This window comes from Solanum dulcamara, chromosome 11 (assembly GCF_947179165.1).
Source record: "Solanum dulcamara chromosome 11, daSolDulc1.2, whole genome shotgun sequence".
Taxonomy (NCBI): Eukaryota; Viridiplantae; Streptophyta; class Magnoliopsida; order Solanales; family Solanaceae; genus Solanum; species Solanum dulcamara.
The window spans coordinates 55977256-56002826 of NC_077247.1; the positions used below are offsets into that span (position 1 = coordinate 55977256).

Sequence of the window (25571 nt, forward strand, 5' to 3'; positions counted from 1 at the left end):
ACAATTGTCATAGGAGAATTTGATACTCTCTTCCTCCTAAAATAGTTGTCATGTTTTTTTTCCGTGTGCACTTAAATTTTAACCAATATTTCAGGATAAATTTTTTCATCATATTGATATAAAAGAAATTACAACTTATAGTACTTAATTGTTTGAATAATAAAATTTTAAAATTAAAATAATTTATTATTTTGACTCAGAGACAAATAGTGACAATTATTATTAGGCAGAGGACCGTAATGTATATTTCTCGAGTCATATTTATTAATGTCAACACAAAGCGCGGGGAACTAGACACTCCTTTAATTAGACGAATGTGTGAGAATAATGTGTACATTAATCTAGTTAAGTCATAAATTATTTAGTATAAAAATATTAGACAACAGTCCAATTATTGGTTATCCTTATTTAACAATGATTCTGTCCATGTGTATTTGAGAAAAGGTCGTACAATATCAACTATAGGACAACACCTCTAGGCAGACTAAGACCAAAGAATTTCATACATTTGAAACTATAGTTTTTCATTGAATGTTCTTATTTCGTTTACATAATTAAGTTTTAAAGACTAACATCTCATAAACACGTTATAAACCCATTAAGTCTCACTAGCATTCCATGTGTAGACCCTCAAGTTAATGCACAAAGAACAGAAAATACCATAAGCATTTTTAATCAGATGTTCCTGAAGGGGACAGCAAAAAAAAAATCGGACTTCATTCATGTCCTATTTTGACTTGAAACAAAACTTAAAATGTAAAGAAGACTTTTGATTCTTGTGGTCTGAAATTTAAGATACGTACAATATATGAAAATGTTCATTAATCTTCTGGCCTTCAACATGTGAGGTGAAAAGTTGTCAAAAAAGAAAAATGTTTTTTTTTTTAAAAAAGGATTAAAAAGAAAAATAATAAATTAAAACGAAGTAAGTACTACATTGCAATGGATCATGCCATGTGAGTTGTGAAGATATACTGCATCATCTAAATTTAATTTTTCCTACTTACAGTATTTAGAACGTATCATATATATACCATGTTGTTTATATATATATGTATGTATACACCTCCAAAGCATAGGTCAAAAGGTTGATGACTTCGTTCAGCACTAAGGGAATATTGTACAACAATAAGTGATCATGGCAATCAGACAACTCAACGTTTTGGTAGAAAATATACTCAGTTGGGAAATGGTACATTAAATAATTTCTCTATTTTAAGAAACACAGGGTAAAATAATTTCTTGCCAGTGAGTTCTAATTTATTCTTTATTCCTGTAATTAGTACTATCGAATCTTCAGGTTTGTTTTCAAACAATAATAGAGAAAAACTAATGGTACTCATGTCTAACACTTTTGGGGAAATTAAACGTCAGGCCGGTACATATTATATTAATAAGACAAGCAAAAGACACAACGTACGCAAACGTGTTTTGTAAATTATTCTCAATTATCATGAAAATGGAAATATTCTCATCATCGTCATCACTGCAATACAGCATCGATCCCCCCCACATGCATGTTCGATTACTAACATGAATTCTATATCTTCCAATTGCATCAACAACAAAATACAGATCTGCGATCGTATGTATAATATTCCAAGCTACGTACGTACTTGTATACCTACTCTACATATTGAATTATTACACAAAAAAAAATTGTTATGTATTCCAAGGACAAATGTAGATACCTTTTGTCAATCAAAAAAGGAATAATGAGAAGAAGGTGAAACAAAGAAAAAGAGAACATATGAAAAAAGTGCATGGCAACAACTAGCAAGCATTATCCACGTTGGCTGAGTCGGTTGGGTGAGTGGTTTGGATAGATATTTCTCACCAATAATCTTCACATCTCTCGTGTGATTTGTAAGTTATTATATACGATCAAGTTTATTCGATGCACATTCGAAGAATACATAGCAACAACATGTTTTACTATAACATAAGAGACATTTAGAGGCAAAATTTATTGCCACAAAAATATTTAGAGGTCCATTGTCATGGTGTCTCGTCTTATAGTATATGTTAGAGGTGGCAAAATCAAACCCAATCCATTCAATCCAACTTAATTCGTTTAAATTTGAGTTGATTATTGATCCGTTCATTCATTACCTCAATTTATTTCAACCCATTAAAAATTGGGTTGATATGTAATCCGAATTGGCTCATGTGAGATCTTGTTAAAATATTTTAAAAAAACTTTTTTTTTTCAATTTGATATGTTATATATAGTCATAAGAAAGAAAAAAAATAATTTTATTAGGTACTAAAATAGTTTAAAAGAATAAATAAAATAATTAAACTTAGTAAAAATTGGGTTGGATTGGTCTTGACCCATTTTATAACTCATTACCTAATCCATTTTGACCCAATCAGTTTTGACCCAAACTAATTTGAATTTGATTGGATTTTGACCCAATTATTGTCTTAACTCATTATGACCCGCCCAAACCTGACCCGACCCGCTCAAACTTGACCCAACCCGCCCAATTGTCAAACCTAATATATGCTATGCTATTACTTTCATTTAATCAAATTAGGGGGAATTTTTTTTTGGTCGGCAAACGTTATTCGGATAAACATTTCCTTCTCTATAAATAGAAAAATCACATAAAAGAAGAAGAGAGCCATGAGTAAGTAACATGCCATGTCTCAACTTTAAAAGGCTATCGGCGCTATATTTACCTTCAAGCTCACCAAATTCTTGCTACAAGTAATAAAATAAAGCCGTATACTTGCTAGTGTCGTCTTTTTAATATATTTATCTTAATTTTCATTGTAATTATATTTTAATTTTTTTTTGTTTTTTTATTAACTCTTTAACGGCATATGCACGTTTAATATTATTAAGACTAAAAAGAATATTTTATTACATTCTACACATTTTTACTTCAAAATTATAAGATTTTTTTTAAAAAAATTACTCTCTTAAACAAATAAATTTGGGATATCGGATTGGTCCAAAATAATTTTTTCTTACAAAAAGCCAGGTTTTAGCTCAGTCATTACGGAAGGTATCTATTAGATTAGGACTAAACGACGGTTTTGACAGTTGTTAGGCATATTGCTGTGGATTGACAGAGGGATTTAATTCCCATATGCTTTCTATAGCCAGTAAATGACCAGTGAAAAAAGAAGTAATTACTATGCATTAATAAAGAAATTAAATATTACTCCCTCCATCCCATTTTATGTGACATTTTTTTATTTTTAGTTAATTTTTTTAAAAAAATATCATTTTATTATAATTATAAATAATATAACTTTAAAATTTCTCTTCAATCCTTTATAAAATGATTTACACCATATAAGTATCTAAGAATTAATGTTTTGAATCACGAATTTCAATTTTTTTTATTTTTTTTAAACATCGTATCAAGTTAAACGGTTCCACATAAAATAAAATAAAATGAATAATTTATATTGTGTAATCATTATCCAAAAACTGTATCTCATGAAATAATGCTTGGATTAATTCTCACATTAGGCTTGGTTGGTAAAATGAACAACTTCTCTCAAAGCTAAGATTTAAACTTTATGAGTTCTGAAATAAATAGTTTGACATGTTGATCTGATTTCTTGAGCGCTAACAATTCAATTTGATTATAAGACCAAGCTGTTTGTTGTGATAAAAATAATGTGAACAATATGATCAGTGTATTGACACTGCTTTTACTCTTGCTAGCTGCAAGTGAAATTATCATTCTCACACATATGAAATACTTATCCATCTAGAAAATAGGTTACTCAAAGCCCAGACCTAAATTTAGTAAAGGGCAAACTCTCTGTCACAAGAAAAAACAAGAGGCAGATTACATAACAACTCTTCAAATTCAATTTGTATGTGAATTTCATTTACACACTCAAATACGATCTATTCTAATTGAGCATACATATAAATACATAATAAAGTATCTCTGTTAAATACTTTCGATTAAATTTCTAAAAACCCTTATAAGTATTCTTAAATATTTATAATTATATAGATAATGAATAATTTAACTATGTAAAATATGTTATCTATTTCAAATGAAACAAACATGAAATTTTACCGCTTACAACCCATAATAAATCTCTTTAAGATAGACAAAAATTTGTTTGTTGCAGGAAAGTTATGAATAACTCATTTAGCCTATGCATGTTATATATGTTGGTGCTAGAAAAAAGTGTTGCTTGCATCATCACGTGAAATATATCCTTTCCATAAATATAATTAGAAAAAGAAAAAGGCAATAGTCTTATCATGGAAAAAGTTATTTTATTTTTATTGTAATAAGCATAGAAGATAGAAGCAAAAATAAGCAAAGGAAGTTGGCAGACGAGAGGCTCGAAGGTATCCTTTTCGATTCAGACAGAGACTGATGGGTCAAACATTGGGATTAAAATATGTCATACTGTCTCATTACGGATTTATGTGAAAATGACCTTAATATACTAAACCTCTACCATAGGGAACACTCTTCACAAAACGAGATACAAAATACTCCGTAATCTAATATGTACACGAAATTTAAGAAAATAAAATAATTTTTTAATTTAATAATTTTAAATTAAAATTATATTAAATATATCAAAATATTATTTAATCTTATACTCTTCTTTTTGAAACAAATAAAAAAAATAGATCATTTATTTTATATGAAGAGAGTAATATGAATACCGAAGGAAAAAGAAAAAGCCTTTCCTATACATTACACAGGAAAATTAGATAAAAGTTGTCTATGAAAAATAACTTTTGTACTGTATAAAAACAAAATTTGTGTATATTTTATTTTATTTTCCTGACCTCATTTATAAAATTAATTATGTTGTTATTTGTCCCGAAAGAAAAAGTTGAGATTTAATTATGATCGTATATATGTTCCAGGTTAGATTAACTTAAAAAATACGTAAACGTACTAATAAGAATATTTCATTTGTATAACTTCTATATGATATTTTTTCTCTTTTTAGTCTATTAAAAAATTATTTTTCTAGATTTAAAAATAAAATTAAGAAAGTAATATATTCAGGTAAAAGTACACCTACATCAGATATGGATATTAAAACAATGAAGGTATGATATGCATGTGTCTTTTGAATACATATTTATTATTAAAACATAATTAAGTAATATATAAAAATTAATTTTATTGATTTGTTGTAAACTTAAGTCGATGAAGGTAAATATTTACCAAAACATTTATTTTAATTGAAAAAACAAGAGTATAGTTTGATTTGTCTATATCTACATTCTTTTTAGCTATACGCCGCCTCTCCCTATTCACTTTTTGATGCTTTAGAGAGAGAAAAAATGGAGGTCAGTGAAGAGGATTTTTTGGAGGAATTAATAGTTGGTCCAAGTATAGAAAATTGGAACAACAGTTTTGGAAATGCATGGAACATTGAATCACCTACTTTATATCAAGAAAATCCAGAATTTATAGCCTCAAATTCTTCCCTTTTGGGCCTCATGATGTCTCCTTCACAATCCAATTACTTTCCATGTCCTAATTTCCAAGAATCTTCCTACCCTTTTCTACAGTCTTTCACTGCCCCATCTCAACTAATTGATTCTTTTCCTGCTTATAATAATACTAATAATATTGAAGTAGTGGAAGGAGAAATTGGTCATTTTTGTAATGATTTTCATGGGCATTATGAAGAGTCATTAATTAGTTGCTACAATATTAACAAAGTGGTGAAAATGGAAGAAGCCACTTCAAGAATTGTGGGAGAAAAGAAGAGTAATTATAAAGTGAAGAAGGTAGAGGGGCAGCCTTCTAAGAATCTAATGGCAGAAAGGAGGAGAAGGAAAAGACTCAATGACCGACTTTCTATGCTTAGATCTGTTGTACCCAAAATAAGCAAGGTGATTAATTAATTATTTTCTCTTTATTAAATTACAATTATAATATATTATTAGCTATTTGAATTGATTTAATTAGCAGATGGATAGAACATCCATACTTGGAGATACGATTGATTACATGAAGGAGCTCTTAGATAAAATCAACAGGTTGCGTCAAGAAAATGAAATGGAAGACATAAAATTCCTGGGAAATTTCAAGGAGCTAAAGCCTGATCAAGCACTTGTCAGAAATCCTCCAAAGGTACAATTTTTACTTATTAATTAATCCTATATAAAATCATGTACCTCAAATAATATAATGATTGTTTGATTTCTTTCTGGAGATAGGAATAATTTGTACATTATTATTATTTAGAATAATATATGTAAATTAAGACTGTTTCTAATGATCTTTGTCCTATATATTTGTCCGTTTGTGGTGAGGGTAATTAACTCCCCTGATTAAACTGAAAATAGCTAGAAGATTTTTATGCATCGGCTAGAAAAAATAAACAGCAAATCTTTCAGACTATTCGTGTAAAGATCTGGCCTATTTTTGCAGTTTGATGTTGAAAGGAGAAATGAGGAGACGAACATAGATATCTATTGCGCAACGAAGCCAGGTTTACTGTTATCGACAGTACACACAATGGAAGCATTAGGGCTTGAGGTACAACAATGTGTTGTCAGCTGTTTCAGTGACTTCTCAATGAGAGCTTCTTGTTCTGAGGTATCTCTACATTTCTACTTTTAACCTAGCTCTTTTTCGTCAAAATCCTAAGTCGGATAACATATTTTTGGTTATTAACTTAGTTTATTTTGATCACTTATTTTAAATAGGTAAAACAATCATTTGTCCTATTAATTAATTGTTGTACCTGCGATGAATTTCCTCCAGCTCGTTAGAAAGACATTTTGGTGTTGGGAGAATCCCACTTTACATCGAATAGAATCCTAATTAATTAAATTGCTGTTTATTCTATACAACTTGCTTCCATATATATTTATGTTTCTAGTTCAACTTCATATACTTATTTTTTCAATTTTTAGTCAAATACTTACTAAATGATCGGTTTGTTTCATTATTTATTTTGATAGGCAATGGAGCATCGAACAATTTTGAGTTCTGAAGACGTGAAGCAAGCTCTGTTCAAAACTGCAGGTTATGGAGGAAGATGTCTATAGTTGTCGAGAATGATCATTTGGACACTAAGCTCAAAGAATGTGTTAAGAGATTTGGTCTCTTGTTCAATGAGTATATATCGATTAAATAAATGTTAATGATCTTTCTCCAATTGAGTTCTCTTTATTAATTAATTAGTTTATTCTACTCCACAATATCCTTACCTCATAAAAATTAAGAAGGTGGAGCTGAGGTCCCTTGCTTGTACGCTTATTTTTGACGTTTTCCTTTTTTATTTTTTAATAAAAGATTCGTTCTAGAAACCCCGCCCAGCAGATTCACTAAAAAAAAGAAGTCAATTTGTAAACTCTTAGATTCTCTGAGTTGAAATGCGATATAATTTGAGCTTTTCTGATTTGATTTGTTATTATTTATTTTTATTTTTTTTTATTTTTTTTTTGGGGGGGGGGGGGGTAGATTCTTATTTAATTATGATCTACACTTTAACAAGTAGTAAATATATAAGAAGTGTCGGAAATAAAATGGCCCGCTCCAATTGGGTCTTGCGTCCAGTTACCGAAACGGATCTACATTTTCTGTTACGAGTCGAACTTGCATGGGCCCAATTAGGTCTGGATAAGCCCATTTGATATGTCATAGTGGATGTGCCTTAAATGCTTTCTCGATCTTATTTAAGATTCTTTTTGCTTGACCTTATATTAAGTAAAAATTAACTATGTGTTGTTTAGTAGTATTTTTTAAAGGAATATTAAGGCCTATATGTTAACTTTCGTGTTCTCATGGCATGGGAAGAGAGAAAAAGTTTTGTAGAAACATAATAGTTGCGATAATTTTGGGGATCTTTTTTTAAAAAAATTAAATAAAAATGTTTTGGTTATAAAACAATACTACGTCGTGGGGATTCATGTTACCAAAGCAGCTACTGGTAGCATGAAATGGATGAGTTCAAAATCCGTTGACAATTTGGGCCTCCAACAGCTCATGCATACAATTCCATTTCTGGGCCCAATAAAGAAGTTTACTATCATCCAAATCACAAAGTAATATAGGGTCATTCTTAAAGATGTCTTAGGGCCGTTAGTTTGACTAGTATATGTACCCGTGTGATGCACTACGTTATACATTACGCTTGAACGTATATTATATATTTGTTTATATGGAGAAAAATAATATTTAAATCAGTATATCAATGAATGGCATCTTTCAGATTATGAGTCATTGTTGTGTACTTGTGACAGTGATACCAAAGCAAGTTTCTCAGATGTTCTTGACACATTTTGCCATTGATGGTGATTAGCAAAGCAAGTTTTTCAGCACTTCTTGACACATTTTGCTTTATAATGTATTACTTAGTCCCACAGAACTTATGACGATAGAGGCATAAGTTCAATTTCAGAATGTTATGCTTTATAGAGTTCATAACCCACAAGTTATTTCTTACATGGAGTGATAACTTAGTTCTTATAATCTAAAGGCAAATATAATATATCTAGAGGCAAATAAAATATATCTAAAAGCAACTCGTACAAAATATATAATTATTAGAAAAATATACTAGTATGCTTTATAAAAGTTCCTCCGAATTAATGAGTGTGTTAATTGTCCAAACTTACTCAATAGGCAATAGCTATTTGGACCTGAGACGGGTTGAGTCTAAATGATTTCAAAATAATTGGCATAACCCAACTTGTTCACCTTATATCAAGTTTTAATTTATTTATTTGTTATCTTATACTAATTTTTTTATGGGAAAAAAATATTTATATCTCAAAAAGGGAAAATATTTACCGTTAAATGCTTCATTACTTTAATATTCCATTTTTAATTTTAAAATGACCCTACATGATATCGATAGGGTATCCATATAGTGACGAAGTATCACAGAGGATTAAACTCAGTCTTATATGATACCGATATCAATATCACTATACCGACAAATTATCACAAAAAATATATTTACTAATTTAGAGTTTAATAATAAATAAGATTGTGATTTTAATAATTTTCCCTTATTTATTTTATTCTTATCTCTTAAAAACAACTCCATCATATATGATACCGATAAGGTATCACTATATCGACAAATTATCATAGATAATTAAACTAAATCTTATATGATATCGATGTGGTATCAATATACCAATGGAATATCAAAGAGGATTATTGCATATCAATGATTTGACGTCATGCGCGAAATTAAAAGGAAGAAAGTGGAGTAAGAGGATAAATATTTTGGGTCATGAGTTTATAAAGGGTGAATAGTTTAAGTTGTTCCAATATGATAAAAAGACTTACTATTGAATCTATTTTGTGCAATTTTTTCTTTTTTAATTATCAAACAAAATTCATATCGTACATCATTTAAAAAAAATAAATTATAACTACCTATTATAACATAGAAAATAATTTTGACAAAACTTTTCATGTACTAATTTGGACTTGATGGGTGAAAAAGAAAATTGAGCTAGCTACATACTTGACTCAAATCAGTTCAATTTTAAATATGTTCTTCACCAATAGTGATCTGAAACTTCTCTAGAAATACCGAGAGTAAAGAGTGTTGGGGGGAGAAAGCACCACAACTAAAGTTTGATATGATGAAAATAATGAAAATAAATTGAACACGAGAATTTTACGTGGAAACCCCTCTAAATGATAGAAGGGAAAAACCACGGGGTAGAAGGATCTCACTATAAAAATATGGAGTACACAGCTCTCAAATACAAGGAGAAAACAACAATTAACACTTCTCTATTGTAAAAGGAACAACTACTAAGGAGGACACTCAAGACTACAATATTTATCTTGGTGTATAACTCTCTTTGTATTCTTACTCTCTCTTTCTGGAATTTCAGGATGATTTAAATGAGGGCAGAAGGCCCTCTATTTATAGGAGAAGAAAACGCGTGAAATTTTTTTACGCGTTATCATGTTTCAACACAAAACAGCTGCCTATAGCCGTGGCTTTTGACAATTTGATAAGGTAGTTGTGCCTCCCTTTTTGACTTCTGCATTAGGCAGCCCCTTTTTTTTGACTTCTGCATTAGGCATCCCCTTTTTTTGACTTCTGCAAAAAATTCCCAAGTGACCATCTTACAAGGGAACTATCATGCATATACGACGAGGATCAAAGGATATCTTCTCGTTGTACTACTCATATTGAAGGAGATCATAGAACTATTATAATACTATTGCGAGTTAAAAACAATGGGGACTGCGTGACAAATCGATAAAACCCACTAATGTGGGCGTCTACTATAAAGGAGCCTGTGGTATAGCTATAATCAAAATAAATAAATAAATTGCATGTTGTCATGTTTATCTGCCTAATTTCATGATTGGCTTTAAGCCCACTAATTAGAATCTTGCTCCACTATTAGAAGCAACTTTAATTTAATTAAATTAATGTAGAATCAGAAAGAAGGTAAAAAAGAATTCCATGGTTTAAATTGATACAAATTGCAGTGAGTCACAGGAACAACATTTAACAAAAGCAAGGTCGAGAGTGAACGATGAATACTATCCATTCACTTTTACTTATTCATTATTCTAAAAATAAATTTTTATTTTTACTCTTCATCTAAAGTAAATTAAGAAAACACAATTCTTTTACATATTGAACCTTAGTATTAATTACATGTTATGAAATCATTTTCAAAAATTAATATTAAACATCAATTAATAGATATACTGTGATAAAATAATTATATCAATTATTATTTTTTAATGAAGTGTTGAGTCCAAATATAATAAGTCAAAGTGAAAAAAAAAAGTACAAAGAAACATTATCCAATTAATTATGCATGTTTTATGACAGGTACCGAACCAATTTACGAGGACTTCCACTAATTAATTTTCGTGGATAATTTGTACCAACGGTGACGCCCAAGTTCATCGTACGTACGTAAATCTAGTATATCATTTGGCTACAATCTATTGTGTTAGATCTAGGCATGATACCGGAAATTATAATACGAGGCTCAGGTGTCGTGCTTTCTCCAATAATATGTTAGGCGTTAATATGAAGATATGTTTAATAATCACAAATCATAGCGAATTTAATATTTAAAGTTTATAAGTTTTAATAGGAATATCAAATTAATTAATATACAATAGTAACCGACTTTATATTAAAATATTTGGCAATATTTAATGAAATTTGCAATACCTATACAAGGTATAAATTAAAACTTTCAGAAATCCGTGAATCTATAGATAGAACTCCGTATCAATCACTGATCACAAGTTTTGAAAATTTTATAATCACATAAATATGATGACATACTTAATATCATAATGTTTAAGTGATTTAAACATTATTGATATTGTCACTAACGCTGGCAGTCTGGCACTAGTATCTGCCCCATGAAATGTCATTTTCCAGAAGGGATTGTAGCAGACAACGTGCCCTAGGGCAAACTGCTCTACTTAACATCCGTACATTTTCAAATCCTACAGTGTTCTCTTTTCCTTTAACATTGTTGTAGTGGTTTATATTTTATGCACTAATGATATAAAAAGTATTGATACAATTATGTTACGTAAAAGTTAGTTGCAGGTTATTATTTAATATCATTGAATGATTGTGGGACTTCGGCCTCTTTTGATATTAAGTTATAGAAGGAATTTTGACGTGTTTAGCGATAAAAAAAAATAATTAAGCTTGCACATGAGATACTCACATATTTCAACTTGATGGTATTTTTTCAACGAATGCCAACTAAATCTTTTCTCAACTTGATAAAGGAAACTGCAGCTGCATATTTGAGCTGAGTTGGAAAGCACTATGGCAGTGGACTATATTGACAATTTGTTTCATTCTTCGTACATAGCTTGGAAAAGGTAAAAAAAAAAATAATTAAGAAAATGAGCTTAGGCCTATCTCAAGTACAAAACCTAGTTACGACTGAGAGTTCCTCAAAGATCATTTCAATATAATTAAGGACAAGAGTCGGTACTATAACACTTTCCCATGAAATGCAGATTGAATATCAATTTGGAGTGTGAACGACATAAAAGGTTTTGTATGGGTTAAATTAGTAGATATAGCCACAATTAGCTATTTTTCAGTTTTTTTTTGAAAATAGCCATTCTCAAGGAGTTCTTAATGTTGCATTCAAAAAATTCAGAGCGTCATGCGAAAGCTTATAACTATAAATTATATTGGCGATAAATCAGACAACATATAACACTATAATAAAAAGTATAATATTTTTGTATAGTTTGGCCAATATGCCAACATATGAAGAAAAAATTAATATAAATGAAAATATTAAAACAGTTGAGAATAAATCTCTCCCTAAAAAGAAATTGTTTAATGACTATATTGTGGATGATATTGTATTTTTTTTCATAGGAGAAGAATGATCTTCAATCTATAAAGATCCAAACTTTTCCTCAAAATAATAACCAGATATGGAAACATAAATAAAAGCAATTATGATAATACTTGACCTTTTTTAAGAAAAGTAAAACTCAAATATTATAGAAAAATCAGGTCTAAACCCTAACACTTAATAGTTTCATCACTTATAAATCTGAAAAGTAATTATTTATGAATTTATCCGATAAATCAAGAATATGGATAAATCTAAACTTAATATTATTAAACAAATTAATATTAAATATAATTAATTCTAAAAACTAGCTAATAAAAAAAATTTATCCAACAAAAAAGGTCAAATAAGAGAATGAGCAGCAAGTTCGGTCTTGATAGTGAGAGGTTGAAAAAAACGAAAGTGTAGTGAAAGAAAAGAGACGAGAAAAACAAGTGCAAAATCATTACGAATGACGGAAGCACATGGTTAAGTGGTGGGGGAAGGTGGAACTAAATTACAACAAAAGGGCCACTTTCATTCTACAGAAAAATTAGGTCAGGGTTAAAAAAAAAGTGGTTAATACACACTCCACCTGTCTTATTAATCTCCCTTTACTTTCTACTTTTGCTCCTAGTCATCTTCTTTTGTGCGGTTTACTATATTTGCGTTAATGATCACACAGTCCATTAGTCGATTGTTACTATTGCTCAATCAATTGATGAGTAATTGAAAAATATATGAACATTATGACTTTACTATCATATTGAAGTGTAATGGTTGTGAAGGGGGGAATCGATTGGATGAGACCGGGATTGGGATGGATCATTTGCCAGTTATTTTTTGACATGATAATTGATAACCCTTAGTATGTGTCATTTGTTAAAGATATAATTAATTAATTAAAAAAATGTGTGTTCTCTATGATACTTTAAGTTTTTTAAATGAGATAGTAACATACTCTAATATGATATCAAACAAGATCGAGGTTCGAAGTTCAAATTTCACTGTCACTCATTATGAATTAAAATTTTCATATTCTTGAAGTTCAAATTTTACTCCAATAGAAGTTCGAAGTTCGAAGTTCGATCTTTTATTACTACGTAGATCTCGCATAAATGGTATGATAAAGACAGTACGAATCTGCTAGAAGAGGAAATCTTTGAGTGGTAAAAGTGGAATTATGGGGTTGGAGATTTCTCATTTTGGTCAATACAAATGAAAACTTTATTTGGTAGTTGTCGCTTTCACTCTTTGATGGAGTAAATTTAATTAACAATATAATATATATTTATTGATAGTGTAACTTTTTTGCTATATCAAAGTTGTTTTAAAAATAATCCCAAGTACAGTAATGTAAGTTGATTATTTTAAAGCAATCGATTCAACTATAGCAATAGTGTAGCAATTATTTACAACATAACCGCAAGTATTGAAATAGTAATGCAAGTTGATTATCTTAAAGCAAACAATTAAACTATGACAATAATGTAGAGGAATGCTATATGTATTAAATTAAGAGAACTAAACTATATATGTAGTTTTAGAAAATCATATTATGATTAGTAGCATATTATTATTACTCTATATTTCACGTAACAAATCTTACTTGCTCATAAGAGTTACTATTATTGTATATCATATTAATTAAATGATGCAAAAAAATTATACATGCATTATCAATACAAAAAATTAATTTCATTAGTACCAAATCTTGATCTAATGTATTACAGCGAAGATTGAATTATCTCAGGTGCATATGTAGTATCTTTTTTTTTTCTTTTTCGTTCGTATGAGTTACTCCCTCCATTCCTTTTCTTTGTACAGTTACATTTTTCAAGAGTTAATTTGATTAAAAATTTAAAATTAAATTAGATTACATTAATTTGATGTTTTAATATAAAAATTTATCTATTCAAAAACTATGTGAAAAATACTATAAATTGTAATTTTTGAAATTAATATGATTAAAAATACATATTAAAATATTAATATTCTCAAAAAAAAAGTGTGACAATTAAAAAGGAATGGAGGGTTATGATTTTGTTTAAATAATGTAAGAGTTGATAGAGCTGACATTTCCTGAATTTATTTGTTTTGTTTCGAGTATTCATCCTGGCTAGTTCCCTACGTTTCTCCATTTCTCTTTTTTCATTTCTTACCTTCTTAATAAGTAAATAATTTATTGAACTAAAATAGTTTAAAGATACTGTTCTATACCCAACAATCTCTTCCTCTGACTATTCTTCATATATATATATATGTATATGTATATATATACATATATCCATCCCCGAGATTCATAAACTAATCAAGAGATTTATTGTGTCACACTCACATTATTCTAATATTTATGGTCATGATCAAAAGTTCATTAGCTTCAATTTTGTGTATAAATCTACAAAGCCTCGGGTAAAGGGTACTAAATCAACTCTTTACAGGCAAAAGGCATTAAATTGGACCCATATCATCACTTGTCATTCTTATGTGCGTCGATATTAGTTATTGAGCTGTAACAATAAAAAGTCAAACATAACATGGTGTGATATAACACATGTTGAATCAAAGTCATATAATTTTTTCAAAAGGTTTCGTACCTTTAAAGAATATTTTTACCTTTCTTTTGAGATACAAATATGAAACTATGTTCGAGCACATCACTGTTTACTACAAATTACCGTTAAAAGATTTCATATACGACATCCCGGCCTCGAGAGTAAAAATGTACTGGAAAATTACTCTTATTTCATTGATATTTACAAGTAAAAAGTAGTACGAATTTGACTGAAAGGTACATCCACTGACACTGGCACTGGCACTGGCATATGAGGAGGTGGCTTTATAGGAGACGACGGCTGCTGCTTCACCTCTGCAAGTACCTTGTCTGGTCGGAGAGGCTGACATGGACATGGCAATGCTATGAACTTGGGTACTTGATCTCCAGGCATTAACACTGCTGGCATGTCTGAGATTTGGTTTTGCTTACAATTCTATAAAACACAGCAACCAAAATAATCAGCAATAGCCCATGACATAACAAATACTATTTAGGCTTTATTGTGTATAGCTACTACATGAATTCTGCCAGCACTTAACTCCAAGCCAGAGGAAAAAAGAGTATTGCAATAGAACAATCAAGTGAAATTTACTTCAAATAAGCTCACTATTCCATATTTCCTTATGTATTTTGTATGAAACTTCCTTTTGAGGGCAATTTTAGTGGGCGTTTCCACATAAAAATTGTGAAATTAACCACAAAAAAAAAAAAGGAAAGTCATTTATACTTAGGTTGAATTTGTAAATAAATACGCTTAATGCAAATTGAAATTGTTTTCGAATTTTTATGAGTGAATTAAAATGAAAATTGGGAAAATAACTCTTTGAAATTTAAAACAATTCCCTATCCAAATAATTTCTTGAAATAAAATTCCGGAAAAAAAGTTACATATATCCATTACCGAAACAATAAATTCAAATAGAACTGATTCATATAGCGGATCCAACTAATTTGTTTCAACAGTTTCCAGTGTTAGTAATTGATTTATGTTGTGTAGTTATAAAAATTGAAGAGGGGGAAATATTGAAATCTTACCATGTATGCTCGTTTAGATTTCAAAGATGAAGGGTCTCCGCCGGCTTCGAGATCTGTACCGTCGGCGAAGGATCGACGGAGAGAGCGAAGCTTGTCCCAATGGTAGCAGCAAGAAAAGATGCCACTCAAGCTGAAAATTATTAGCAATAGAAGCGCAGTTCCCAGAGGGAAACCAAGTGAAGGCCGCGACGCGTCCGAATGGGGCGGTGGATAATTTTGATTCTCCATTCTTCTTTCTTTATCGATAATGTTTCGAATGTTCTCCTTCCAACATACAGTTCAAGAAGCAACTTTAGTTTCGAGGGGAAAAAATGGAACTGATGCTAAAAATAAAATATAAGTTGTGGTTAATTTGAGAAAGAAATGGAAATGGAAATAGAGAGAACTGAAAGGAGTTGTGAGGCAGAGTAGGCAAGAATTTATAAATTTGAGAAGCCTAAAGATGTGTACACAATAAAGGTACGTCCGCTGTCCCGGCTAATGTACGGAGCAAGTGCTGGGTCCCTTTTGAAGTGATTTTTTCCTCATAAGTAAAAGATTACGCCGTTTGAATTGGCTTTAAATTGGTCAAAATCAACTTAAAGCCCCTTTTCAGTTTTTGGAAGTATTTGCCTAATACTAACTTTAAGCCAGAAAGTTCTTAAAGTCAGTCAAAAATGAAAAGTTAGGATTCCTAACTTTTTTTTTCTAAGTGCTTAAAGTCATTTTTTTTTACCATGGAAATTACTTTTATATCCCTTATATTTTAACTAAATTCCCAAACTACCATTTTTATTTTTTTAACTCTAAAATTCACTTAATTTTTCTCATTTAAGCACTTTTATCCAAACACTCAACTGCTTATTTATAAAAATAACTTTCAGCACTTTAAAATTCTAAAAACAGTTCATACATAAAAATTAATTTTTTTAAACTCATCCAAACGGGCTCTTATTTATTTATGAATAGTTTATAATTAAGCGTCTTCAAATAAAAAAGTTCCAACGCATTATCAAGAAAAAGTAGTACTAAAGTCCAATATTTGCAAGTAATGATGGCCAAAACTTCAATTATGAAAATAATGACTTTAATTTTGCAATTGAAGTCATGGTCAAACACCTAATCAAAGAACAGAGCCATCTTATGTCATTCGAATTTATTGGACGAAAAATTATATATTTATATATAATTAAAATAATTTTTTGTTATATTTAATACATATCAAATTTCTTTGATTAATTCATTAATTTACTTTTTTAAATTTTAAATCTCCTTACTAAAAATTCTGATTCCACCACTGATCCAATCTATTTGTTTCGATTTTTGTGGTGGAGCACTTGTGCTACACATGCCATTTACAATTTGAGGTAAAAGGTATTAAAACTCTGCTTCAGGCATGGTTGCTGATTACTCAATGTTTTGATATACTTCTCAGTACACATGTTAAAGCAAAAATTATGTTCGGTATAACAAAACATATGCCAAGCTTTCGTCTAATTTCATAAAATTCGATTAAAGAGTGACAACAAGACGAAACTCCACAAAAAATTGCGCCAAGAAAACTTTAGAAAGTGAGTTGAACAAACTTTTAAGTCTGCAGTGTGGAAACAGGAAAATGGGAAATGCCACTGAGCTGGCAACAGACAAATGGAATTCTGTAATGTCCTTTTCGATCCATTGCCGGTTCCGCATTCGGAGACTCCGAATCATTTTATTGACGTAAACTTGAGATAATATAGGAGGATTCGGAATTTTCTTTAAGAAGGATTGAAAAACAAAAATATAATAATTAAGATTTAAATTTGTAATGTTTGGGTGAATTATGAATTTTTAAACCATTAAGTCAATCTCTATATATGTTCCTATTTTGTCAAAAGGATTCAAGTGAACATTTTCCTGTCCTCCTAGATCTTGCCATGCGTTGAGTAGCGTATAATCTACCTCTTTCTTACTCCTTAAATTTAGTATTTAACATGATATGAACTTAGAGTCTATTTGAATAAACTTTTTTCAAGCTGTATTTTTTAAGTTAGAAATCTCAACTTTTCACTTTAAGTTTTTTTTAAGCTGTTTTGACTAAAAATGAGTTTTCAAAAACACTTTTTTATTTTACCCAAATACCATAAAAAAAAATTAATAACTATTTTAAATTGAAAAATAGTTAAAATAAGTCTATCCAAATATATTCTTAAACTATATAACGCCTTTTCTTAAGTTTCGTTCTTCCTGTGCCCATGTTGCTACTCAATCAGCCTAGGAGAGGAAAAATAGTTTTAGAGGAGATATATAGACGTTTCACACTATTTATTTTTATCTATAGATATTAGAAAATCTAACTGATAAAGTTATTGTCATGTGACCAGGAGGTCACGGGTTCAAGCCTTGAAAACAGATTCTGGCAGAAATGCAAGGAAAGGCTGCGTACAATAGGTCTTTATGGTCAGACTCTTCCCCAGACCCTGCACATAAGAAAAGTTTTAGTGCAACGAACTGCCCTTTACTAGAAAATCTAACTCATATTTTTCTCATCTTTTTACTTTTGTCATTTTCTCTATTTGTTGCTATTGCTTAGAATTTAAATTATAAATTTGCTTTCTAGTCCTCCAATAATTTTCCAAAGATCTATTCACATGGGCGGCTTCCTAGAAACATCATAAGACATGAACTGTTCGTCTTTCCCGTCTTATCACCTTGATAAGGTATGCGTTTTTACTGCTTTCAAGTCTCTTAAATCCACTATACACAGTAATCTTGTTCCGCTTTGAAAGTTAATACACCTGATTTTTAAAGTTAAATTGAATTAGATAAATTTAAATAATAATTTAATATTTAAAATTTATATAAAAATATTATAAATTTCAATTTTTATCATATTAACATGATGAAAAAAATATCTCAAGATATATATATATATATATATATATATATATATAATTATTTTTAAAAAAATAAATATCCCAAAATACAATTTTAAATTATTTTTCTATAAAAGAAATTACTTTTTTTTAAAAAGAAATTATTTAAAAAAATTAAATTTAAAATATTTTGTTCACACACTTCACCACCTTCCCCCACAATCCTCGTCTATTTTTTTTTTTTTAAAATTTCTTTTTTAAAATACTTCGACCCCTTCCTCACTTCTTCCTAAAAAATGTTATTATTTTTATTTAAAAATAAATAAATTATACCCACCTCATCTTACCCTCCTCTCTTAATTTATATTTTTTTTTAATATTTTTTTTTCTCAGTTGTGTTAGAAATGAACATATATTTTTAGGACAATATTTTTTTCTACTTGCGTACCTAATATAACATAAAAGTTTATTTTAAGAAAAGTCTTATCGCAAGTAAAAGCTACTTTCCTAAAATTATATGTATATATCTAACACAAAATAAGAAAAAAATTGAAAGTGAAGGGTTAGGTGGGGCGGGTTTTTTTAAAAAAAATATTTAAATTATTATTTGGAAGGGGGAGATGAAGTAAGAATTTTTTTAAAACTTTTATAAAAGAAATTTAATAAATAAAAATAAACTAAAAATGGAAGGAGGTATGGTGAGAGAAAGTGGTGGAGTGGGGTAAGAAAAATATTTTATATTTTATTTTATAATTTTTTTTGGACAGGAGATAACAATACTTTAATCTTTAATTTTAATTAATTCTAATAACTTATTTAATTCTTGTTAAGATGGAATGTTTTGTCCATGTGGAGTGTGATTTGATAAATTTTTTAAATAAAAGAAAGAGTGTAATACACATACCATGATGAGAGTAGAATAAAAGAGAGAGTGTGTTTTTTAAATTAATAAATAATAGTTTAAGTATGAAACTTCACTTCAATAGTTTAAGAGCCCGTTTGGTTTGGCTTTAAGTTGGTCAAAACCAACTTAAAGCCCCTTTTTAGCTTTTGGACGTGTTTGCCTAATGCTGACTTTAAGCCATAAAGTTCTTAAAGTCAGTCAGAATTGAAAAGTTAGGATTTCTAACTTTTTTTCCAAAGTGCTTAAAGTCATTTTCTTTGACCATGGAAATTACTTTTATATCCTTTATATTTTAACTAAATTCTCAAACTACCTTTTTTTATTCTTTTAACCCTAAAATTCACATCATAAGCACTTTTATCCAAACACTCAACTGCTTATTTATAAAAATAACTTTCAGTACTTCAAAATTCTAAAAGCACTTTATACATAAAAATTACTTTTTTAAGCCTATCCAAACGGACTCTAAATATGAAACGTAAAAAAAAAGAGAATTAAGGTGTATTTTTGAGTGGTGGATTCAACTACATTTGTCATGAAGAAATCTAGTATTTTGTTAGCATACAAGTAAAAGAGTAGAGATCAGTAATAAAATATTCTTTTCGTATGTACTCACCGGTGGAAGAGTTGTGTGACCCTTTGAGTTCGTTCTTAGAAGTGCACGGCTTTCCCTACATATATATATCCAATTCTTCTGTTCTTATCTCAAACCGCTATATGAGATAAGGATACGTACCGCTGTCTCCAAATTAGTACTAAATATAATTTAGCACACTTATCAAAGTCATCGTATAAGTAATTAGCATGAGGTGTTTATTTAAGCTAGTGTGGCCTAGCTAACAGTGTTGTCATATTACCTCACTGATATCCTTAACTAACAAACGTATTCCACGAGACGAAACAGTGAAGTTTCCACAATTCATAAGAGAGAGAAAAACTTTGAATATGGTAGACTAAGGAATTCAAGTTTGAAACGTCTGTGACAAAAGTTCTACGTATTTTCTAATTTCAATGTTCGATGTCTAAAAGGAAAAAGAAACTCATAAACTAAAGTAAGATATTTGCCGTCAGTGGTGGATCCAATCTTATTTAAGAAGTCTAAATTGACATCCTTTTGATGAAAATTATATTTATTAAGTTGATTTTTCTATCGGATCATTTAGTGAAAAATCTAATTCTGTTGCTATATACATTAATTGACAATCAAAAGTCGGTTCTAAGAGTATTGGCTGGATTCGACTTTTATACTATATTATCCAGTAATACAAAAGTCTGAATTCATATGGCACTTGCATAACAGGTCCACAACTGATCATCTACTCTATTGTCCTAGCTATATGCTTTGGCTGATGCTAGTGGTACCATTGAAAATGAGCATTTTAACTCCGTTACATACGCCGCCGCAACTCATGGAATTAAACAATCAACTGAATCAAGAAAGGTTGAGTAAAACGTTAGGAATTTTTCTGATCAGTCATATTCCTTGTCTTATCCATGTCAAGTTTTCAACCTATTAAAGTTGCTTGCATACCATGATATAAATATATATATATGATCAATTACATATCCGCTGCTTGAAGCTTTTGATGCTTTTGGCATATGTTTCCATAATGTCACTGCCATAAATTCCTCAAATGGCAATAAAAAACACCGATAGTAAATGCATCTCAATTTATACTTTTGAATCAGATTCAAAGTAGCAAATTCGAAAATCAAAAATTTTAAAAATCTAAATCCAATTTAATATCTAATCCGAAAATCTAAATCAAAAAATACAAAAAGCTCAAAAATTAATTTGGATTACAATTTTGTCCGAATTATGCCCACCCTAATAAAAGTGTATCTAGCTAAAATGGAATTTTTTATCTTACAAGTTACAGGCGTTACAGCTATCATAACTTTACAACTGTACGTGACAATTCACGTACGTATTTAACTAGTTTTGAAACATTAGAATACGACAAAACCGTAAAGTCCAAATTCCCAAAACGAAACCGGAAAAAGAAATAAATAAGAGACGTATGTCTCTGCCTACCCTAAAATAAAAGTAGAAACGTGTAATTAATTATAATTTTATTTATTAAAATTCTTTTCTTATTTTTTTTAAATTTTGAATTCGATCAAACAACATCACAAAAATTAAAATGGAGAAAATCATTATTTTGGATTAACTATTTCTAGTAAGTACGACAATTAAAAAATGAACTGAAGGGAGTATAGATTATCCTTTTTCTTTTTCTGGCTAAGATCAAATTTTCTCTCTTTTCTCTTTGTTTTTATGTATCCCTTCGAAGGGCTTTCTCAAGCGACATAAATATCAAGCGGAACTTTATTTTATTCTAAGTTTTAGCTTTTTGTTAAGAAAATTAAAGTCAATTTAGCTTGATTAATAATATTTCAAATCCATCATAATCCCTACAAGTATTTGTCCTTATCCAACTTATGAACTCATGGAACTATTTTACGATAGTTCAATTTAAACTTTCTCAAAATCAGATGGAACAAGAGTTGTAGAGGTTTTGCCAACTTTTAGTGTTTGAAGTGACAGTATAGAAGAAAAGGAGAGTTAAAAAGGCAAGATTCTATAATTATAGGATAATATTAAGGAAACTTACGTAAATATACAATATTAAGAAAATATTTATTATTTATAGCAATATTTTTTTTTACTGAACACTTATAATACAGTTTTAATATATATTGCGGAAAACTATTTATAAAACACATATAATACAAGTTTTATAGATTGATAATACATTTATCACATACTTTAATAAACTTATAATACATTATGTCAGTTTCTTACTATACAAAGATAATATATATTTTAAAATACTTATAATACATTTATATTATATGCATAATTCACTTTTAATACAAGTGTATATTTATCATTATATTGTTATGTATTGCTATAAATGATAATAAATAAAAAATATCATTAAAATCAGTAATTAATTTTTTAAAAGCACTCAATAAAGTAATTTTTCCTAATATTAAGGACCGCTTTCTAAACCTGTCTATCATCTTTATGTCTATCATCAATTATTAATATAATAATATTCAATAATTTAAGCTTAAATTTTGTGAATGATCTAAAGGTAATAAATATAAAAATTATAATTAAAAACCTATAAATTTATATTCATAGCTCCGCCTCACCTTTGTGTGTAATAGAGACATTATAGAAGACTAGAAGTGGCCTATCGTGACACATATTTAAGGATAGAATTATTTAATCAAATCGGAGGACAAGTTGGGATTTGTATGAGGGGAATAATGAATGATACCATATAAAGTGCAGACATAAAGAGAAACTGCTTTACTTTTCAAGGCGACTCTTACGTTCTTTTCACACTATTATTAGATGTGACGGGCCCAATAGTACAAGACAAAAAAGTCCTTAGTAAAATTAAGGACATATACCTAAATATTGTAATTATAAAAATTAGACTCTAATTTCAATTCAGTGCTGAGACAATAGTAAACTGTTCTATCTTTCCCACTTTGAAAAGACAAAAAAAAGTACAGGAGAGATGAGCAGAATGCTGGGCAATGAGAAGAAACTGTTCTACTTCAAACTTAAAATTATTATAAAGATTTGTATGAACCGCACTTAAGTTTCGTTATCTGATTAAAATTTTAAACACAATATATAGCACAACATAAATAAATTAAATCCCAAAAATTGAACCTCAGGATATTTAATTAGGCATATTATATTATGAAAAAACTAACTAAATATACATCTTATTTTATCAGAATTTTTAAAATATTTTACCATTTAAAAAAATTACAAAAATCCACTCTGGAATACATCGTTCCCCTCTAGTTGACACATATCTATCCCATGTCGGATACATCTCTCTTCTTTCGGATATATTTATATCATTTTTTTGATATATATCTCCCTTATATATCCGCATGCCTGTTGCTGATGTATCCGAAATTTTTTAATTTTAAGAAATTTTTATAATTTGAAAAATAGTAAAAAAATAATAATGTAATTAGCTACATATTATATTGTGCGTGTCAATTTTCTACCGGTGATAGTGCATGCAAACGAAAAGGTAGTCAGTGTCTGGACTCCAGCTGAAGGAAACAAAAAGAGAAGTTTGTATTTACTTTTGCACATATTTTTCTAGACACTAGACAAGATGGGACAGCAGAAAAAATCGAGTAGATATTTCTCTCCTCTCAATACTAAACCCGAGATAGATATTAATTACTTGTGAAAATGAAATCAATTTTACAAAAACCAAGTCTTTTCAAGAACTGATTAATGGTCAAAGAATCTTGTTTGATTTTTATACCATACCTTGTTGATAGAGGTTAAGTATTCACCATGATCGTTTTTTTAAATAGTAATAAGGTCTATTGTAATAATGTCCTCGATTAAATTATACAGAATGTAAGCAACTTTCTCTCTGTGTCGCTAAAGATGGTAAACACTTAAGCAATACTCAATGCGATTATCACTGTTAATTAGGAAATGTTAAAATAGATGGATTGGATTGAATTTAAGTAAGAAACAAACCTAATTTTACGCATCACCTTTTTATACACTAAAAATCTATATAAACAATAATAGTAAAAATAATTTCCAACAAATAAAATAGAAAATTGTTGAATAGTCTGTTTCCCTTTAAATGATAAATCTCTTAATTTTTTAATACTAATGGAATACCTTGGAGCCTAAATGGATTACAAATTTACATATTACAAAATTACAAAGTACAAATTAACAATAATCAAGGGGAAATAACATGTGTATTCCCAAAAAAGGAAATTATTTATAAGTGACTATCCCGTTACTTTCATACCCCCTATTTTTAATTATTAATTCGTGTTTACTGCTTGATACCATCAGAATATATATATATATATATATATATATTCTGATGGTATCAAAGAGGAAGAAACAGTGTTATAGTGAAGACACTACTCAGTTACTCCTTGATACCATTAGAGTATACATATAACATGTAATGTTTCAGTGAAAAGACCATCCAATTACTGCTACCATCAAAGTATATAGATGCCATCAGAATATATACATACTTCGATGGTATCAAGGATGAAGAAGCAGTGGTTCAGCAAATTGAAGAAGGATGCAGTCGCGTAAATAATTTGGATTGAATCCAATGTGGGTAAATATTTTGTCTAATAGGTCCAATTTGTGTAGTTTTCCCAATAATCAATTAGTTTTAGTGAATAGGAAATTACGTGAATTGACAAATATTATTAGTATATTATTTAATATAGCTATAGTTTCAAAAAATTATGCAAATTGGCTACAGTTCAATGAAATCTGTTATTATATAAATCGGGGGGCACATATGCAAATCTAGAAACAAATAGATAAATCTCTAAAGCAAATTTATATTTTCTTTGATATTTGTATATTCCGGAGCTCATATACAAATCCGTGGAGGCATATATACTATTCTCTAAAGATTTGTATTTATATGCAAAGTGAATTTAGGGATTCATATACAAATCTCTAAAGCAAATTTGTATTTGTATATACATTCTCTCTGAAAATTCAATTTGTATAATGCAGCGAGATATACAAACAGGAAAGCCCAATTTGTATAATGCAGCAAAATTTACAAACGAAAATTGACATAACAATTGAAACTATAGCTATGAAATGTAATTAGGTACACTTGAGCTAAGGTGCCTAATTATCTTTCAAATAATTGCTATTTTTGAAAGTTTTCTCTTAGTGAACTAGCAGCTCTATTTTCCCAATAGCCGAAAGAATGCGAACCAAATTTGCCCAAGGCTAATCTGCCATATTCTCAGGCTGATCAAATGGGTCTAAATAGACTCCGGCCCGTCAAATTTCTGAACTAATCCAGGAAAATGCCGAATACGGACCTCGACATTTTTCAGGCCTTTGAAAACGGAAAGAGATTTGGGCTCTCTCTCTCATAATTACATTATTTC

General features: G+C 29.3%; 2 protein-coding genes across 3 annotated transcripts; one reads left to right on the plus strand and one right to left on the minus strand.

Moving 5' to 3' along the window:
• The first annotated feature begins 5272 nt into the window (after window positions 1-5272).
• On the plus strand, window positions 5273-7125 carry LOC129873688 (transcription factor bHLH93-like). Of its 2 annotated transcripts, none has more exons than XM_055948826.1 (4): window positions 5273-5851; window positions 5928-6092; window positions 6393-6560; window positions 6929-7125. In XM_055948826.1, the coding sequence occupies exons 1-4, from the start codon at window positions 5294-5296 to the stop codon at window positions 7013-7015; spliced, it is 978 nt and encodes a 325-aa protein (XP_055804801.1). In that variant the 5' UTR covers window positions 5273-5293; the 3' UTR covers window positions 7016-7125. The 2 variants fall into 2 exon arrangements, with proteins under 2 accessions (XP_055804801.1, XP_055804802.1); XM_055948827.1 differs by having other exon boundaries at window positions 5931-6092.
• A 7724-nt stretch (window positions 7126-14849) lies between these two features.
• LOC129873642 (uncharacterized protein At5g65660-like) lies at window positions 14850-16285 on the minus strand. Its single transcript, XM_055948770.1, has 2 exons — window positions 15882-16285; window positions 14850-15279 (listed from the first exon to the last, which is right to left on the minus strand). Exons 1-2 carry the CDS (start codon window positions 16107-16109, stop codon window positions 15046-15048), a joined length of 462 nt encoding a protein of 153 aa, XP_055804745.1. The 5' UTR covers window positions 16110-16285; the 3' UTR covers window positions 14850-15045.
• Between the last annotated feature and the right edge of the window lie 9286 nt (window positions 16286-25571).